Source organism: Nicotiana tomentosiformis, chromosome 6, assembly GCF_000390325.3.
Source record: "Nicotiana tomentosiformis chromosome 6, ASM39032v3, whole genome shotgun sequence".
Lineage (NCBI taxonomy): Eukaryota > Viridiplantae > Streptophyta > Magnoliopsida > Solanales > Solanaceae > Nicotiana > Nicotiana tomentosiformis.
The window spans coordinates 98,588,662-98,610,319 of record NC_090817.1 but is presented as its reverse complement, the minus strand read 5'-3'; the positions used below and the strand labels follow the sequence as shown (position 1 = coordinate 98,610,319).

Genomic DNA, 21,658 nt, shown 5'->3' with positions numbered 1-21,658 from the left:
AGCAGTTTAGAGAACTTCGATCTCCTTATCTCAAGCAATAATGGACATTCTTGTCCTCTTGCTTCTTCTTTTTTAAATACTAATTTTAATTGTGTTGCTCCTTTTAACAAACTAGTCTTAGGGTAAGCGCTTTGCGCGTGTACCCTGTACCAATGAGTATATAATCTTACAAAATTTTGTCTACATAATTTCTCATATTTTATTTCTTTCTTAAATATTTTTCTTTATTTGTTTATTACACTTAGCTATGTTATTATTCTATTTTTCTAAAAAATTATACATCGTAATCTTGTAAAAAATAAGTCATCCACAAACTTAACTTATAATGAGTGATGTCATTAAAGTTGAACTTTATTATTGGACCAGGTTATATACAAACTTAACTATGTTAAAATGATAGATTACTTTTTAAATATTTAAATAATATTCTCATTTTCTAATCTTTATTTTCTGTGATTCCATGTAGTCACTCATATTTTTTATTTTTTATTTTATTTTCTTCGTTTAACATAATTGTCCTATTATTCTAGTTTTGCAACTACTCCTCCTACTATTAAAAATAATGAATCATTAATAAACTTAGCATATAATGAGTGATGTCATTAAAGTAGATTCATCGTTGAATGAGGTTATAGACTTATGTTTTTCTTTTATTTTGAATTATATTTACTTAAATTATATTGAAACTTATTTTATGTTATGTTGTAATTTTACATAAGAGTATTATGTCAATTTTTTTTTCTTTGGATTTTGAATTTATGTTATGTTTTCGCTTACATTTTATTTGCTTTAATAGTATTCCTTTTATTAATTCAGATTGCATGCCATTCAATTTTCAGTTAGAATTGATAAATTATTTTTTCATAAAATAATGAGTAATGTTACGACATTATATTTATAAATATTAATCATTTTATCAAGCATGTAATCCATGACGTTCTAACAAAATATGTAATTTTAGTTTTTATAATTGATTAAAATAAAATATTATTAATCTAAATATATATATCAATTATTTTTACAATATTAGTTACAAAATATGATTAGTAATTAATATATTTTCAAGAAATAATATTTATTTTAAATATCAAATTTAATATTATTTTTAAAGGGATATATTTGTTAAATTATAGCTTTTAATTTTTGATAATTAACTTTATATTTAAAATTTAATCTAACTGTGTAATTACGCTTGTGCAACCAAACAATACACTTATAATTATACTGTATTTATATTATGACAAATAAATTAGTCTCGTAATTACAATACTGTGTAATTACTACCATAAAAATTACACCAATTTTAATTATCCGATGGCTTTTCAAAAAGACCCGAAGTAAAAATTTCCTACTTTATCTCAATTCTGAAATGTAAAGTGTTGGACAAGTTATTCCACTCCCAACAAGATTAATGAGATGATTCTATTTTAATCCTACTTTATAGATTGGCAAACTATAATTACTTTGTGCATTGTAAATAACGAAATAAATTTTACAAATATATTTTTACTCAATTTTAAAATTTTAAATATTAGAAGTTCTTACATAGTTTAAATAAAAATATTTATTAAAAAATTTTAGATTTCAAAGTCTTAACATTAAAAAAATAATTAAATGACAAATCTTTTATTAATTTCAAAGTTCTAAAGTTTCCTTGTTGAAAAAAAAACTCTTATTTTATTCTTTCTATGTAAAGTAAATAATAACTGCATATAAATTATGAGAAATGCACGTGCAGATTGTTGCCCAAGTTAAGCAAAAAGATAGCGGACAATTTTAGGAAAAGTCTTAGTTGATGTTTTAAATATTAAGCCTTCCTACACGGAATGATTTAATAAGAAATTTTTTGATTATTATTATTTTTCCTTTGCAAATATGTTTATATTATATAATTTAAATAAGGAAGGATTCAATACATAAATTTAGTTGATTTTGAAATCCTAAATATTAGAAAAATAATTAAATGACTATTCCTAATTACAAGGAAAATAATTAACTGACGATTTTGTCCAGTATGAAAGCTATTTTTAAAAGGGTAAAAAAGATAAACTATAGTTCGCTAAGTGTCTTCATGCTTTTAATATAATATAGATATAAATAAACTTTTTATCATTCACTTTTTGTTTTTGTTTTTTTTATGATGGCCCAAAGTGTCATCTTTAAATTTAATAATTAATTCTGTGTCCTAAGACCTCAAAAAGTACTATTTATCATTCCTCGACTTACGTGCGCAGTCCGTATAGTTCCCCGAAAAGTTTTTATGTGAAAAATAGATTAAAATATGAAATAGAGCTTTAAAACTCAACTGAGTTGACTTTGGTCAATATTTTGAGCAAACGGACTCGAATCAGTATTTTGACAGTTCCGATAAGTCCGTATCATAATTTGGGACTTAGGCGTATGCCCGAAATCGAATTTCGAGATCCCTAGTCCGAGATATGAAATTTTAGTGAAAAATTAAAAGTTTGAAAGTTTAATGATTTTTAAGAATTTACTAATGTTGGATTTATTGACACCGGATCCGTATTTTGGTTTCGGAGGCCGCTATAGGTCCACTATAATATTTATGACTTGTCTGCCGAATTTGGTGAGAAACGGAGTTGAATTGACGTGATTCGGACGTCCGGTTGTGAAAATATAAGTTTTAAAGTTTTCTTGAAAATTTTCTTTGATTTGGTGTCCGATTCGTCGTTCTAGGTGTTATTTTGGTGATTTGATCGCGTGAGAAAGTTCGTATGATGTTTTAGGACTTAGGCTCATATTTGGTTTGGAGCCCCGGGGGCTCGGGTGAGTTTCGGATAGGCCACGGGATAATTTCGAACTTTGAAAAATCTGGTTTCTGCAAACTTCAGGCTTCTGGTGTGTTCTTCTTCGCGTTCGCGAAGGAACTCTCGCGAACGCGAAGAGCAAATTGGACCGGCATATTTTTGTGCTTCGAGTTCGCGACAGAGGGAACGCGTTCGCGAAGGGTCAAGATGCAAAGCTTCGCGTTCGCGAAGGAAAAATGACCGGAGAGAAATTTGCCTTCGCGAAGGCCAAGCCAGGCAAGCTTCGCGTTTGCGAGGAAGCCCTCGCATTCGCGAAGAGTAAAATTTGGACAGCACAAATTTGTGCTTCGCCAACGCGAGGGTCCCATTTTCAACTATTTTCCATTTTTGAGCTCGGGTAAGGCGATTCTTGGGCGATTTTTACGGAAAAATATTGGGATAAGTATTTCTTATCCTATATTGATTATATTTAATGATTTCATACTCAGTTATATCATAAATCCGTGAAATTTTGGGAGAAAAATCAGTTTTCTATAAAATCTTCCAAAAACGAAAATTTAAGATTTGAAGGTCCATTTGATATCGGAATTTGATAATTTTTATATGGTTGGAATCGTCTCGGAATGAGTGTTTGAATTTCATAAGTTTTTTCGAGATTCGAGACATGGGCCCCACTGTCAATTTTTAAAGTGAATTTTGGATTTTATCCGGAAAAATAGTAAATTCATATGGAATTAATTCCTATGATTCGTATTGAGTATATCAAATTGTTTGTGAATAGATTTGAAGCTTTTGGAGATAAATTTAAAAGAAAAAGCTGTGGTCGAGTAATTGATTGAAATTACAAAGCGAGATAAGTGTCATGGTTAACCTTGACTTGAGGGAATAGAACCCTTAAATTATTTATTATGTGAAATACATGTGAACGACGTATAGGTGAGGTGACGAGTGTCTATACGTCGTCAAATTAATTGTTTGCATAATTATTTGAAATCCTAAATTTATTTTAATATACAAATTAATTATTATGATAATTGTTTCTCTCATATTCTTTGTCAAATATTAATTTTTGAATTTCTGCAATAATTGCTACATACTAATTTGATTTATGTGCATTAATTTTTACTTGACATTTAGCATATTAAATAGTAAACTGCCTATCTAATTTTCATAATAAATTGTTATTTGTCATTATTTATTTCATAATTAAATTATAATTATTGTATGCTTGTTGTTTTAAATTTTTTATATTAATTGTTGCATTTATTAGGGCAATTTCTTCTATAAGAATTGATAAATGGATATATTGGAGGATCGAGTTGCACGCCGCAACAGACTTGTTTAAAAGTCCATATTGGGGGATCGGGTTGTACGCCGCAACAGACTTATTAAAAGTCCATATTGAGGGATCGGGTTGTACGCCGCAACAGACTTATTAAAAATTCATATTGGGGGATCGGGTTGCACGCCGCAAGAGACTTGTTTAAAAGTCCATATTGGGGGATCGGGTTGCTTGCCGCAAAAGACTTATTTAAAAGTCTATATATACTTGATTAAAATAAATATATGGGAGTATTGAAAATGAATATGTTGTGGGAGCGGGTTGCATGCTGCAACGGAAATTGATTGAAATAATAATTGGTTATGACTGCTGAGTTGGCTTCAACTATTAGAAATGAGTTACCTGATTTAATTCTATTATTGTGGTTATTACTATTATTGCGTACAGGTTAATGTAAGTGACCTGCCTTAGCCTCGTCACTACTTCGTCGAGGTTAGGCTCGGCACTTACCAGTACATGGGGTCGGTTGTACTGATACTACACTCTGCACTTCTTGTGCAGATTTTGGATTTGGTCCCAGCGGCGTACCATAGACTTGCTCGGATTTCAGCTACCAAAGGAGACTTGAGATATAACTGCACGACGTCCGCAGTTCTAAAGTCCCCGTCTACTTTACTTTAGCTGTATGTTTGCTTTCAGACAGCTTTATTTTATTCAGACCTTTATTTGTATCATTCTAGAAGCTCGTGCACTTGTGGCACCAATTCTGGGATGGTATTTAGACACCGTTATTTTTATGGATTATTCAATACATTTCAGACTTTACTTCCGCATTTATTTCTTTGTTGTTAATAAATTTAAAAATTATTTTAAATGGATAATATTATTCTAACGTTGGCTTGCCTAGAAAGTGAAATATTAGGCGCCATCACGGTCCGAAGGTGTGAATTTCGGGTCGCGACGGTTGGTATCAGAGCACTAGGTTACATAGGTCTCACGAGTCACGAGCAAGCTTAGTAGAGTCTGAAGGATTGGTACGGAGACGTTTGTACTTATCTCTCAGCGGCTATGAAGTTTAGGAAAAATATCACTTCTTTCTTGTTCTGTCGTGCGATTTTATTCTATTAACGATGATTGAGCCATTCTACTCTTATTCTCTCGCAGATGGTGAGAACACGTAATGCATCTACCGATGGACAAGGACCAGATCCCCCGGTGGCAACTATGGCCAGGGGTAGAGGTCGAGGCCGAGGTCGTGCTAGAGGCCGAGGTAGAGGCAGAGGCAGAGGCAGAGGCAGAGGTAGAGCTCAGTCAAGAGCTTGAGTAGCAACTCATGTTATAGAACCTCGGGTGGACCTTCAGGAGGAGGTTCTAATTCAGAATGTACCAGTTGGACCAGTTCAGGTCCCGGAAGGATTCATATCTACTCCAGTGCTTCAGGACGCTCTAGTCCGTTTGGTGAGTCTTATGGAGAGCGTGACCCAGAATGGTACATTTTCAGTGGTACCAGCCGTCTCACAGGCTGGGGGAGGAGCACAAACTCCTACTATTCCCGCTCCGGAGCAGATGGCTCCCCAGAATCAGGCTCCAGCAGCCCCGCCAGTTGGGGTAGTTCAGCCAGTTATTGCGGCACAGATCGGTGATAGATCTGTCATGTCTTTTGAGGCCTTATTGAGACTAGATAAGTTCACTAAGCTCTTTCTAGTTCACTTCAGTTGTACCCCTTTTGAGGACCCACAGGATTATCTTGATCGCTGCCATGAGGTGCTGTGGAACATGGGTATAGTTGAGACCAATGGGGTTGGTTTTGCTGTATTTCAGATGACGGGTTGCACTTACCTGGGAGCAGTTCTCTCGGCTATTTCTGGAGAAGTTCCTTCCTATCACACTGAGAGAGGATTACCGCAAGTAATTTGAGCGGTTACAGCAGGGCAGTATGACTGTTACTCAGTATGAGTCCCGTTTTGTGGATTTATCCCGTCATGCTCTCCTTTTACTACCCACTAAGGGAGAGAGAGTGAGGAGGTTTATTGAGGTACCCACTCACCCTATCAGGATTCAGATGGCAAAGGAGACCAAAAGTGAGATTTCTTTTCATGCGACTGCTAATGTCGCGAGGAGGATCGAGATGGTTCTTGCACAGGAGAGGAGGCAGAGGTCTGGTAAGAGGCCTCGTCAGTTCGGTGATTTCAGTGGTGCATCGTCTGGAGGCAGGGGTAATTTTGGTAGGGGTCATCCTCCCATCCCGTTTCATTCAGCATTGCGGGAATCTCACGGTGCTTCAGGGAGCCACGGTCCTATTATGCCTTACTCTGGACAGCTAGTATTTAGTGCACATTCAGCTCCTATCAGTGCACCACCACTCCAGAGTCACTACAGTAGTTATCCGGCCCATTCGGGTCATCTTCAGCTTCAGCAGCCACGATATCAGGATGGGTGTTATTAGTGTAGGAACATTGGTCACATCAGGAGGTATTGACCTAGGTTGGCGAGTAACAGATCTCAGCAGGATTCTCGTGCCATCATACCGGCACCGGTTGCTTCACTGACTGCTCAGCCAGCTAGAGGTAGGGGTCAGGCAGCTAGAGGTGGAGGTCAGGCCATTAGAGGTGGAGGCCAGCTAGAGGTCGTCCTAGGGACGCAGTTCAGAGTGGTGGGGCTCAGCCCCGATTTTATGCTTTTCCAGCTAGGCCTGAGGCCGAGTCATCTGATGCTGTGATCACAGGTATTATTCCAGTTTGCCATAGAGATGCTTCGGTTCTATTTGATCCGGGATCTACTTATTCCTATGTGTCCTCCTATTTTGCTTCATATTTGGTTGTGCTTGTGATTCTCTGAGTGTTTCTGTGTGTGTATCTACACCGGTGTGAGACTCTGTTGTAGTAGATCATGTCTATCTTTCGTGTGTGGTTACTATTGATAGTCTTGAGACTAGTGTGGATCTTCTACTTCTTGATATGATAGATTTTGGTGTCATCTTGGGTATGGATTGGTTGGCACCTTATCATGATATATTAAATTGTCATGCCAAGATAGTGACCCTAGCTATGTCGGGGTTACCTCGGTTAGAGTGGAAAGGAACTTCTGGCCATTCTGCCAGTAAGGTTATTTCTTATATGAAAGCTCGGCGTATGGTCGAGAAAGGGTGTCTAGCATATTTGGCTTATATTCACGATCCCAATGCGGATGTTCCTTCTATGGACTCAGTATCAGCAGTTCATGAATTTTCAGAAATATTTCCTACAGATTTGCCAGGAATGCCACCCGATAGAGATATTGACTTCTGTATTGATTTGGCTCCGGACACTCATCCCATTTCTATCCCACCATATTGTATGGCCCCGACGGAGTTGAAAGAATTGAATGAGCAGTTACAATACTTTCTTGATCAAGGATTCATTAGACCCAGTGTCTCGTCCTAGGGTGCACAGTACTATTTATAAAGAATAAAGATGGCTCTATACATATGTGTATAGATTATCGACAGTTGAACAAGGCCACTATCAAAAACAAATATCCGCTGTCAAGAATTGATGACTTATTTGATCAGCTTCAGAGTGCTAAGGTATTTTCGAAGATCGATTTGAGGTCTGGTTACCATCAGTTAAAGATTAGGGCATCTTATGTCCCTAAGACAGCTTTTCGGACTCGGTATGGGCATTACGAATTCCTAGTGATGTCATTTGGGTTGACAAATGCCCCAACAACATTTATGGATTTGATGAATCGGGTGTTCAAGCCCTATTTGGATTCTTTTGTGGTTGTATTCATTGATGATATCTTGATTTACTCTAACAATCGAGATGAGCATGAGCAGCATCTTCGGAGTGTGCTTCAGACTTTGAAAAATAATCAGTTATATGCTAAACTTTCAAAATGCGAGTTTTGGTTAAGCTCAGTTGCCTTTTGGGGGCATGTTGTATCGGCAGAAAGCATAAAGATGGATCCTAAGAAGATTGAGGCTGTTCAGAATTGGCCTAGACCTACCTCAATTACAGAGATCCGGAGTTTATTGGGTTTAGTAGGTTACTATCGTCGGTTCGTGGAAGGGTTTTCATCTATAGCAAGCCCATTGACCAGACTGACCCAAAAAGGTGTCCCATTCAGATGGCCAGATGAGTGTGAGTTGAGCTTTCAGAAGATCAAGACTGCTTTGACTACGGCGCCAGTGTTGGTATTACCTACAAGTTCAAGATCGTATACGGTATATTGTGACGCATCTCACGTTGGGCTTGGTACAGTATTAATGCAAGATGGCAGGGTGATTGCATATGCGTCACGATAGTTGAGAGTTCACGAGAAGAATTATCCTGTTCATGACTTAGAATTGGAAGCCATTGTTCATGCGCTGAAGATTTGGAGGCATTATATCTACGGTGTCTCGTGTGAGGTATTTACTGATCATCGTAGCCTTCAGTATCTGTTCAAACAAAAAGATCTTAATTTGAGGCAGAGACGATGGTTGGGATTGTTGAAAGACTATGATATCACCATTTTGTATCACCCCGGAAAGGCCAATATGGTGGCCGATGCTTTGAGTAGAAAGGCTGTGAGTATGGGCAGTCTTGCGTATATTCCGGTTAGTGAGAGGCTGTTAGCTGCAGATGTTCAGACCTTGGCTAATTAGTTCGCGAGGTTAGATGTTTCAGAACCCAGTCGGGTTCTAGCTTACACAGTCGCTCGGTCTTTTTTATATGAGGGCATTAGTGAGCGGTAGTATGATGATCCTCATTTACTTGTCCTTAAGGACACGGTGCGACACGGTGATGCCAAACAGGTTGCTGTAGGGAAAGATGGAGTTCTGCGAATGCAGGGTCGTATTTGTGTGCCTAATGTTGACGGGCTTCGTGAATTAATTCTTGAAGAGGCACACAGTTCCAGGTATTCTATTCATCCAGGTAGCACCAAAATGTATCAAGATTTACAATAACATTACTGGTGGAGGAGAATGAAGAAAGATATAGTTGCATATGTAGCTCGGTGTCTGAATTGTCAACAAGTTAAGTACGAGCATTAGAGACCTGGTGGCTTGCTTCAGAAGTTAGAAATTCCTGAGTGGAAATGGGAGCGTATCACTATGAATTTTGTTATTGGACTCCCACGGACTCAGAGAAAATTTGACGCAGTTTGGGTCATTGTGGACAGGTTGACCAAGTCAACACATTTCATTCTAGTGGCAGTTACCTATTCTTCAGAAAGGTTAGCTGAAATTTACATTCGTGAGATTGTCCGCCTTCACGGTGTGCCCGTGCCTATTATTTCAGATCGAGGTATGCAATTTACCTCACACTTCTGGAGGGCTGTACAGCGTGAGTTAGGCACGCGGGTTGAGTTGAGTACAATATTTCATCCATAGACAGATGGACAGTCAGAGCGCACCATTCATATATTGGAAGATATGCTTCGCGCTTGTGTTATAGACTTTGGAGGTTCTTGGGATCAGTTCTTGCCACTTGCAGAGTTTGCTTATAATAATAATAGCTACCAGTCGAGCATTCAGATGACTCCATATGAGGCATTATATGGAAGGCAGTGTCGTTCGCCAGTTGACTCCATATGAGCATTCAGAGTTTTCTTGAAAGGGTGGGTGAAGTAGCCTACAGGCTTGCATTACCACCTAGTTTATCAATGGTTCATCCGGTGTTCTATGTGTATATGCTCCGAAAATATCATGGTGATCCGTCCCATGTGTTAAATTTCAACTCAGTCCAATTGGACAAAGATTTGACTTACGAGGAGGAGCCGGTGGCTATTCTAGCCCGGTAGGTCCGGCAGTTGAGGTCTAAGAGTTATCCTTCAGTTCGGGTGCAATGGAGAGGTCAGCCAGTAGAGGCATCTACCTGAGAGTCCGAGTCGTACATGCAGAGTAAATATTCACACCTTTTTACCAGCTCAGGTACTTTTTCTAACTCCGTTCGAGGACTAACGTTTGTTTTAGAGGTGGAGAATGTGATGACCCAAAGTATCATATTTAAATTTAATAATTAATTCTGTGTCCTAAGATCTCGAAAAGTACTATTTATCATTCTTCGACTTGCGTGCACAATCTGTACAATTCTCCGAAAAGTTTTTATGTGAAAAATGGATTAAAATGTGAAATAGAGATTTAAAACTCAACTGAGTTGAATTTGGTCAACGTTTTGAGTAAATGGACTCGGATCAGTATTTTGACAGTTCCGGTAGGTCCGTATCATGATTTGGGACTTAGGCGTATGGCCAGAATCGAATTCCGAGGTCCCTAACCCAAGATATGGAATTTTGATGAAAAATTAAAAGTTTGAAAGTTTAATAATTTTTAAGAATTTACTGATGTTGGTTTATTGACACCGGGTTCGTATTTTGGTTTTGGAGTCCGGTATAGGTCCACTTTAATATTTATGATTTGTTTGCCGAATTTGGTGAGAAACGGAGTTGATTTGACGTGATTCAGACGTCCGGTTGTGAAAATATAAGTTTTAAAATTTTCTTAAAAATTTCCTTTGATTTGGTGTCCGATTCGTCGTTCTAAGTGTTATTTTGGCGAATAGATCGCGCGAGCAAGTTTGTATGATATTTTAGGACTTAGGCCCATATTTGGTTTGGAGCCCCGAGGGCTCGGGTGAGTTTCGGACAAGCCACAGGATGATTTCGAACTTTGAAAAATCTTGTTTCTGCAAACTTCAGGCTTCTGGTGTGTTCTTCTTCGCGTTCGCGAAGGAACTCTCGCGAACGCGAAGAGCAAACTGGACTGGCACATTTTTATGCTTCGCATTCATGACAGAGGGAACGCGTTCGCGAAGGGTCGAGATGCAAAGCTTCGCGTTCGCGAATGGGAAATGACCGGAGAGAAATTTGCCTTCGCGTTCGCGAAGGCCAAGCTAGGCAAGCTTCGCGTTCGCGAGGTAGCCCTCGCATTCGCGAAGAGTAAAAATTGGACAACACAAATTTATGCTTCGCGAATGCGAGGCACTAACCGCGTTCGCGAAGGGTAAAATCGGAAAAAAAGAACATAAGTTTTGGAAAATGGGATTCGTTCCATTTTCAACCATTTTTTATTTTTGAGCTCGGGTAAGGCGATTCTTGGGTGATTTTCACGAAAAAATATTGGAGTAAGTGTTCCTTATCCTATATTGATTATATTTTATGATTCCATACTCTGTCATATCATGAATCCGTAAAATTTTGGGAGAAAAATCAGATTTTTATAAAATCTTCCATAAATGAAAATTCAAGATTTGAAGGTCCATTTGACATCATAATTTGATAATTTTTATATGGTTGGATTCGTCTCGGAATGGGTGTTCGGATTTAGTAAGTTTTTTCGAGATTCGTCACATGGGCCCCACTGTCAAATTTTAAAGTGAATTTTAAATTTTATCCGAAAAATTAGTAAATTCATATGGAATTAATTCCTATGATTCGTATTGAGTATATCGAATTGTTTGTGAATAGATTTGAAACTTTTGGAGACAAATTTAAAAGGAAAAGCTGTAGTCGAGTAATTGATTGAAATTGCAAAGCGAGGTAAGTGTCATGGTTAACCTTGACTTGAGGGAATAGAACGCTTAAATTATTTATTATGTGAAATGCATATGAACGACGTATAGGCGAGGTGACGAGTGTCTATACGTCGTCAAATTAATTGTTTGCATAATTATTTGAAAATCCTAAATTTGTTTTATTATACAAATTAATTGTTATGATAATTGTTTCTCTCCTATTCTTTGTCAAATATTAATTCTTGAATTCCTACAATAATTGCTACATGCTGATTTGATTTATGTGCTTAATTGCTACTTGACATTTAGCATACTAAATAGTAAACTGCCTATTTTCTCCATGATTTCCATAATAAATTGCTATTTGTCATTGTTTGTTTCATAATTAAATCATAATTATTGTATGCTTGTTGTCTTAAAAATTTATATTAATTGTTGCATTTATTGGGGCAATTTCTTCTATAAGAATTGGTAAATGGATATATTGGAGGATCGGGTTGCACGCCGCAACTGACTTGTTTAAAAGTCCATGTTGGAGGATTGGGTTGCACGCCACAACAAACTTATTAAAAGTCCATATTGGGGGATCGGGTTGTACGCCGCAACAGACTTATTAAAAGTCCATATTGGGGGATCGGTTTGCACACCGCAACAGACTTGTTTAAAAGTTCATATTGGGGGATCGGGTTACTCGCCGCAACAGACTTATTTAAAAGTCTATATATACTTGATTAAAATAAATATATGGGAGGATTGAAAATGAATATGTTGTGGAAGCGGGTTGCATGCTGCAACGGAAATTGATTGAAATAATAATTGGTTATGACTGCCGAGTTGGCTTCAACTATTAAAAATGAGTTACCTGATTTAATTCTATTATTGTGGTTATTACTATTATTGCGTACAGGTTAATGTAAGTGACCTGCCTTAGCCTCGTCACTAATTCGTCGAGGTTAGGGTCGGCACTTACCAGTACATGAGATCGGTTGTACTGATACTGCACTCTGCACTTCTTGTGCAGATTTCGGAGTTGGTCCCAGCGGCGTACCATAGACTTGCTCGGATTTCAGCTGCCAGAGGAGACTTGAGGTATAACTGCACGGCGTCCGCAGTTCTGAAGTCCCCGTCTACTTTACTTTAGCTTTGTGTTTGTTTTCAGATAACTTTATTTTATTCAAACCTTTATTTGTATCATTCTAGAAGCTCGTGCACTTGTGACACCAATTCTGGGATGATATTTAGACACCGTTATTTTTATGGATTATTTACTATATTTCAGACTTTACTTCCGCATTTGTTTCTTTGTTGTTAATAAATTTAAAAATTGTTTTAAAATAGATAATATTATTCTAACGTTGGCTTGCCTAGCAAGTAAAATGTTAGGCGCCATCACGGTCCGAAGTTGAGAATTTCGGATCGTGACATTTTTCCCCTAAATGTAAGACAGAATCAAATTAGCACTGTTCTTAGTGGTTCTAAATCGCCTCCAAATGACCTATATATTCACATGACTCATTTTAATGCAAAAATGTTACCAGAACAAATTTGATATCTTGATATTACAATGTATTTAGGCGGTCGAAATAGGAGGTGTTGAGTTTAAGTAAAATCACCATATTACGTAATTAATTACAATGTAAATAATTTTTATGGATGATCATTCAATTTTGTGTTCGTTATACAAAAGTCATTTTTCTTTTTTTTGTTACGTAAAAATCATTCAGCTTTGTGTTCATTACTCAAAAGTCATTTTTTTTTCTTTTGTTACACAAAAATTATTTTACTTTGCTCTATTTATCACAAAAGTCACATTGGCCAGATTTTCTAATACTTTTACTTGAAAAATATTAAAAATTCTCTCATTTATGTAACACCTTCTATATTATATACTATATAATATAATTTTACCTAGGTATTTTACTTATAATTAAAATAACTTTATATTATTTTAATTATTATTTTTATAGTATATACATACATTTAATTTTTCCATGGCCCTCAATTTGTTTAATCATACTCAAACATGAACATATTTTATATATAAAAACAATAAAAATATTTTCAAAGATATCTGTGTTTAATATTAAGTTTTTTAAAACTTTGTGTGTTAACATTATTTATTTGAAAGTATTAATCTGATGTGTCATTGGCTAAATGTAAGTATTTTATTTATTGGATTAATGAGTATGACTTGGCTGATAAATGAATGAAGTTTGATTTTATAATTTTCATTAAAAGTATTTCATTAAGCATGGTTAAGAACGTAGACTTGAAATTTGTTCACGGTAATGTTACCGACAAATTTAATAATACTACTTATATATCTTGAAAATTAATGTTAAGAAAAAATTAAATGTACGGAAATGTTATAAAAATAATAAATAAAATAATATTAAGTCATTTTAATTATAAGTAAATACCTGGGTAAAAGTATATTATATAACATATAATATAGAAGGTTTTGCATTAATGAGAGGATTTATAGTGTCAAGGGTATAATAGACTTTTCAGATGAAAGGTTTGTAAAATCTGGTCAACATGACTATTGTGATAATTAGAGCATAGCAAAATGATTTTTGTGTAAAAAAAAAAAAGAAAAATGACTTTTGGGTAATGAACACAAAATTGAATGACTTTTATGTAACAAAAGAAAGAAAAATGACTTTTGAGTAATGAACACAAAGTTGACCGACCACTCATGAAATTTACTCTTACAATGTTAACGATAATAAATGAAATAACCATTTACAAATTATAAGCCAAACTATTAATACAAATGAATTCAACTCAAAATTAGAGCTGGTTGACCTTCATTTATAACATTTCCAGGTTAGAACTTTAATAAAATGAAAATGACACTTCTCTTTTCATTTTATTAGAAAGCGACGTGCAATTCATGCTCACAAGTCACAACATGGGCTAGAGATCGTTGGTTGCTGCCGTTCATTACTTGATATATACTCTTCCATTTGCATCACCAATATTCTTTTATTAATTTGCTCAATGCATGTCATGTTAAATCAAAGTTATAGTAGTTGCAATACCTAACTAAGATACAGGTCAACTTCATCCTCATCTTATACAAAAGAATCCAAGAATTTTGTTGTCATTTGGTTTGAGTTATGACCCTTTTAAGAAGGTACAATAAATTCATAAAATATGGTGAGTTCTGATGTTAGATTGATGAGCTATGTGAAAAGGACTAAAATTTAATTAAGAGAATATAATTAAATAAAATAAGGAATTATTATCTAAGATTGACTTCCTACTTTTTTTCTCTTCATTGGAAATCATCAAATTGCTTATATGATAATAGAGTTTTCGCGAGATATATTAATTAATCAACAACAATAACAACATATCTAGTGCGGTCCAACAAGTGGAGTTTGAGGAGTACCTTAGCCCTACCTTATGAAGATAGAGAAACTATTACAGATAGACCTTCGGCTCAAGAAATTAATTTATGTAACTCGAAAAAAATTTAAATTGTCATAGACCTAAGTAATTTTTATTGATGCTTTAAGAACAATCTTAGATTTTTCGTTATCACTATTTTTGTGGTAGAAAATGGCAAAAAAAGTGTCATCAAGAGAGACAAACCATGAGGCAAACACCATTTAAGAAAAAACTTAGACAAACTCAAATGGCAATGGCAAATTAAGTAGTGATTTGGAAACTAAAACTTCAATTTTCCTCAGCCAAAACCATTCTACTTAAAGGACTTGGGCCAAGCTTTTTTCTTCTTCTAAGAGAATTTCTTCTCCTAATAACTTCCATTTGATTCCTTCTCCTAACTTGCATCATTGCTTCTTCTTCAACCACAAATCTTCTCATTAATACATCATCAGTCAAAGATTTTCCTCTAAATATTTTCCTTCCTTCCAAACTCATTCTTCCACTTGGAATTCTTTCTTGTGAAATGGTAGAGTGAATCATTTGCTTTGATCTAATTGGAGGATAACTATTACTTTTTCTAGGTGGAACATGATCTACTTGAAATACTTCTGTATAGGAAGAAATTGGTGCACATAGACAAACTCTAGTAAAAGAAGTTGCTACCCTTAAGGAGGTGCATCTTCTTAGTTTTTGTCTATTGGAATTATTTGTAGTTGTTGAAATCTCTGTTGATTTTGAAATGCTTCTCCATAATGTAGGATTTCTTGTGGGAATTTCACTTGGCTTGGCAAAGGTTTTCCATAAAGAGGCCATTTCCATTGCTTTTTGGTACCAAGCCTTCCTACAAAACCACATGCATATCTATTGAGTTTAGCTTTTATATATGATAATAAAAATTATTTACACAATTCCGAAATTTAATTATGTACTGTAACTGTCAATAGTAAGTATGAACTAGCGTAACTAAAAGAAGTATGCAAATAACATGCTAAAACGGATTAATCTTTTACATTGTTCGTCTGTACAAGTTTAATTCATATGAGTATTTTAATGTGGTTGTCCTCTTCGAGTATAAAAATTAAATTAAAAGAAGTACACACAGAGACACATAAAAAGTATCAAATAGGGGGGACTTCAAATTTTCAGCTTGTTCACTGACTAAACAGTTGAAATACCAAGATTGATTTTATAAAAGGTGGATATAACATTTGAAAGTCATGAAAAAGACCAAAAAAAACGCCATGAACTTTGTTAAATCAGGTCAATTGAAATTCTCTAGACCGAGTCAAACTCTCGAAAAGGGCTAGACTTCTAATTGATGGACGAATAGACAGTTCTGTTGAACAAGTCCTTTAGGATAGGTCAAAGTTTGATTCAGTCTTTAGCAAAGAGTTGAAATCATTGATCTTAGAGGGGCAAGTGCAGATATAGCCATTCTCAGGGATACTATTTAAAGATTAGCCATTACTTATTTTGTCTTGAAATTCTAAACTAAAAATCTTAACTCTTGACAATTCAGGATATTTTGTCCTGCAAAATTAAACTGAAAAGCTGAAATTCAGGACGCACTGACTAATTTCTAAAGAGCACCCCTTTAGAGTGGCTACCTGGTGGACATGAAACCCATTACATGTTAAGGCTTTTAATATGGGCCTAAATGTACTTTGACACATGGAGTAGAAATGGCGTAGGATAGCCATTTTTTAACATGATATTTAATTTTAATCCAATATTTTAAATGCTGAGCAAAAATATTCACTATTCTATTATAATTAATATGAAAAGACGTTGTTACCCTTTCTTCATGAGTGCTGTATAAATATTATTTAACGTCGTGTCCTTAATATTTACACTGCACATATGAAGTTAAGGACATGATGTCCTAAAGTTTAACAACGGAAGGTGCAAATACATGACACTTTATCCTTAATATTTATATAGCATTCATGAAATTAAGGATACCATGTCCTTAATATTTACACAGCACCCATGTCTGGCTAAACAGTAAATATATTTTAAACAGTGGCTAAAGAGTAAAGACATCTCTAATTAGTGGCTAATTATGCACTTAGACCAGCCTATATTGAAAATTGGGCCATTTACTGAGGTAAAAAAGCCCAACTAACAGGCAGTGAATTCTATTTTAAGTTATAAACAACAATTTTTAATTAAATTTTGGGGGAAAAAAATTCAACTTGGGATTGGAATTGCATTCTACAATTACAACTTCGTCTTGTATCACTTTACGTATTCAAATCCAAAATACCTCCCTACTATATGATAAAATAATAACTTGAAATTGTATGGAGGTGTCGGATTAAATTGGACTAGTTTGATTTGGGGAACTATAATACAACTCATCTTGAGGCATATTAACATTTCTCAATTCAAGGGAAAGATCCTCGTTACTTACAAGAGGAACACAAGAGGATCACTTAATCAGGTTCTTCTTATTGACGACCGGAGGTTTTCTTGGTTTTGTCATGAAAATCGAGTTGATTTAAAAATCAAGCAATATTCATAGAAACATATTTTCTTTTTATAATGATATCAAAGCATTTTGTGATATCGAATAACCAATGAAGACACATATCACAATTCTTCTTCTGTTACAACATATTTATTAATTGACACTAAATTATATTGACAGTGTAAAAATCTTTACGTTGTGAGTTTGTATAAGATAAACCATTTGTTTATAATTCACGATTCTTCATCCAAATTTGACAGCATGTAACTTTAAAGAAAGAAAAATTGAATGAAAAAGAAAGGAAGAAGATGAAGGAGAGAAATTACCTTGCTTGTGAAGAGTTCTTTGGATCTTGCATTAACAAAGAAGATCAAAGATGATATGGAGATCTTTCAGAGAAAAGAAGAAGAGGATGAGGAAGAAAGTTCTTCTCATCTGGGATTATACTAGCTAGTACACTTACTATAAAAGAAACAAAGAAAAGACTAATGATAATCAACTACACACACACAGTTTCTGAAATATGGGTTGGCAACTTAATTTAATTAGAGCTCTCTTTTTCTTTTTCTAATAATTCTTTTCTTTTTTATAAGGCTCTTCCTTTTTTGCTTTAGCAGGCAAATGATTCTTGCTGACATTCAAATTTCAAAAGTGCAAAGTGAGAGTGAGATTATTATTTGTTTTTTGTTTTTTTTTAACCCTTGAAAATTATCATTTAGACCATTGGTTATTTTTAGGACCCCATTATCAGATCAACCACTTAAAAGGGACCACTTAAGTGAAAAATATAATTTAAAGCACAACTTTTTTCAAAATTCTTACATGGGGGAACGAGAGAGAGCAAATTGCATAAGAAAGAAATGAAGTTCTCAAACGGGTACCTCAAATGATATGACAAATTTAGTGCTTAGAGTTATTGTCTTTCATGTTTAAGATAATAGACCTACAATCTCTTAAAATCAATGAAAAAATAACCCAAAAAAGAGGGACGTTGAAAGAATTTATTATATTAGCGATACACTTAATTAGGAATATGTTTTTTAGTCATATTAATACCTTAACGTGAGGCCTTATATATGTTATATAAGTCTTTTAGTTCTAGTAGAGATTCTTAATTATACTAGTAGGAAATGTAGAGAAATTCTATTTTTTAAAAAGAATTATTTTGTATAATATTGATTTGAGGGAAAATCATATAAAAATCCCAACTTGTTTAGGTATAATTATTCCCCTTCCCTTTGTTGGAACTATCAGAGCAACCCATATTATCGTTTAGGTATAATTATTATGTAATTCACTTGTTGGTAAAGTTAAAATCCATCTCGAACAGAGTGGAGGGTTCGAAAAAAAAAAAGATGGTAAAAAAAACAGGTAGGAGCTCGAGGAGATAAGACCGATTTAGCTTGAGAATCAGTAATTAGTAAAGCAATGTTCAGGGGCAAGCATCGAGTCTAACCATTTTGGTTTGTGAACTGTCCAAGGTAAGGCAGTGAGAGAGTGTAGAGAAAATAAACTATTAGTGAAAAATGTAAAATTATCACATAAAGGGTAAACTTGTCCTTATATAGTATAGTTTTGTTACATGAAATATCACAAAGAGCCTGTGCAATATCTAACTAAATAATAAGAGAGGTATGTGTTAGATACAAAAAAAAAATCGTAGGTATTCTGTAAATATGTAATGAAAAATTGAGCCCTACAACTTCATTTCCAGTCCCCTGATAATTAATCAGTAATTTAGCATCTTCCCATTATGGAATAGAAGTATCAAATCTATGACAAAAATTTATCTGCACAAAATATTTACAACCAAGTAAAAGAATGGTGCTTGGTTGAGTAATATGCATTCGTACTTTAATTTTTAACCCTCTTGGTTAAGCTATTTAGTTTAGTGTAAACACCGGATATGAGTAAATTTTAACTCTAAATCCATTATCTTAGACATGATTTCATTGGTTCATTTGAACCTCGCCCTTCACTCTCAGGCTATAGCTTCATATGTATTAGTTCGTCCTTATTCCCATTACCAGAATATTCAAAAAGTTGAGTTCATATTATGATCCTTAGTACTAGTAATTTATCTGTTTCGACTGCACCAAAACGCTGTTTATAATCATGTAATTTCCTATTATATGCTATGATTGGGAGCATGTACTTAAAGCCTTATGTGTCTGTGCTTCTTCTTATTACTTTAGAACAATCATTGAGTACTATCTCAAGCTTTGCCCCTTTTACTTTTCCTGCTGGGTAATATATGTTTGAGAGGTTAGATCAAATCAGTTGGATTTCACGCTTTGCTTCCTAATTGTTTGGAATTCTAAGCACCGTTTGTGCATAGATTTTGCCAAATTAAATGTGGGTTTTATTTGGCAAACACATGTTTGGTCATAGATTTTGCCTACATTTTGGTAAGAGCTGGTTTTGAGCCAAAATATCACTATTATATTTTTTAAAATTACCCTAAACTTTTATATTTTATAAAAGAGCCCACTATTTATTATTTTGTAACAATATTACTTCGTCTTCTCGGTCACCTGATAGTGTATCATTGTGTTCATTATGAAAATGATAATCTTGTATCAAATTTATTTATGTTCAAGACTATGGTTTGCGATAATATAATGAATGTTATTGATAATGGTACTATTGAGTATTTGTGATAGTTTTTAGAACTTGTGGGTATAAGTCATGTTTCACGTTTTTCCAAAATAAATTTGAGAAATATGTTTTGAAAACTGATGTCCAAACACATTTTCATCTTAAAACCAAATTCCACTCAAATCAGATTTTTCAGAACAAATTTAAGAATCTATGGCCAAACGCTAGCTAAATATGCCAATCTTAGCCCCAAACGCGTAGTATAAGAAATAAATTACGAGCACTTAACATTTGCATCAAACAAATAAACGCAAGACATATATCTTGTATATAAACATTTTTACCATTCAATCATGATTAATTGATATATTTTCATTTTAATTTGTTATTAATGCGAAATTTGAATTGTTTGATTAGATTTAGTAGGCGTTTGAAAAAAGTAGTATTTGGAGTTAAGTTGAAAAATGATATTTGGAATTTGAAATTATTGGACATGCATTTCACTTAAAAAAATATTGTGAGTGAGGAAAAAAAGTTTTCTGAAAATTTTTGAATCACTTTTTGATTTTTGAAAAACTCACTTTCGAAAATTTTTCAAAAACTTGTAAAATTTGACGGACAAACACATTTTTAATTCTTTTTTTTTTTGTAAAAAAAGAATTTTTTTTAATGGACGTCCCTAAACACCGAATATATTATGTAAGTATTTCTTCAATCTCTTTTGGGGTCTTGGGAGGGTTTTTTTTTTTTTTTGGGGGGGGGGGGGGAGGTGTCAAGAGTAGAAAGAGGCATGAATTTGTACATTATGCATAAATTAAGTATGCCAAATGGATGACATTATGATTCCTTTTCGTTGGTGGTGTTAAATCAATGAACCCAAAAGCTGCTGCAGATGTCAAAAGACAACATGATTACACGTACTTTTATTAGGTATTGCCATTAGGTCTAAAGTACCATTAAAAAAGTCTAAGTAAGATCACTTATCAGAAAATTTTAAACAAATCATAAAGAGAATAAAAATGTAAAAAGAAATGGCAAATCTTCTTATAGTGTCATAGGCTCATAGCTATTTAAAACAAGGAAGAATTGAAACCCTTTTCTACCAAAACACAAAAAGAAGAAGAAGTTAGACATAAGTACTTTCTTTTCTATTTTTACTTTTTGAAACCGTACTTAAGCACTAACAATGAGATTAATTGCAGACTTCGTAATTAAGGAGGCTCTAACTTCTAACAACAAGAAAGCTTCCATAGTGCAATTATAATTTCTTTGTTTGTTGGTTGGTTTGTTTGGAGACCAGAAGGGAAATTATCTAAGATAAAAAGGAATTTCCCCTTTTATATCATGATTAATTGCAGAATAAGAATTTCACAGAGAAATTCTATATGTTTGCAAATCACAGGCCATAAAAAATTAAAGGAAATGATATCCTTCTTGTCCTTTTTTTTCTCTTCTTCCTTTTCATTTTCGCTTGAGAAAATAATGTTACACGGTACAGTTCCATATTGGACCATGGCATTCGCCGTTTAGTTGCATACAATATGTTATTAAAAAAGAGGCAGCCCAGAGCACTAAGGTCATGCTATGCGTGGGGTCCAGAAAAAAGACGGAACATAAGGGTTTATCATACGTAGTCTTATCCTGCATTTTTGCAAGAGGTTATTTA

The 21,658-nt window shown here is 34.4% G+C and overlaps 1 protein-coding gene across 1 annotated transcript; it reads right to left on the bottom strand.

Moving 5' to 3' along the window:
* Window positions 1–15,130: 15,130 nt before the first annotated feature.
* On the bottom strand, window positions 15,131–17,928 carry LOC104113951 (uncharacterized). Its single transcript, XM_009624273.4, has 2 exons — window positions 17,721–17,928; window positions 15,131–15,765 (listed from the first exon to the last, which is right to left on the bottom strand). The coding sequence occupies exons 1-2, from the start codon at window positions 17,750–17,752 to the stop codon at window positions 15,213–15,215; spliced, it is 585 nt and encodes a 194-aa protein (XP_009622568.1). The 5' UTR covers window positions 17,753–17,928; the 3' UTR covers window positions 15,131–15,212.
* Window positions 17,929–21,658: the final 3,730 nt, after the last annotated feature.

What these genes read in the sequence shown, in the direction of transcription:
- LOC104113951 (XM_009624273.4), bottom strand. Translation starts at nt 17,752, where the DNA reads ATGCAAGATCCAAAGAACTCTTCACAAGCAAG. An exon ending in AAGAACTCTTCACAAGCAAG is followed by an intron (nt 15,766 to 17,720) that starts GTAATTTCTCTC and finishes GTGGTTTTGTAG; the next exon opens with GAAGGCTTGGTACCAAAAAG.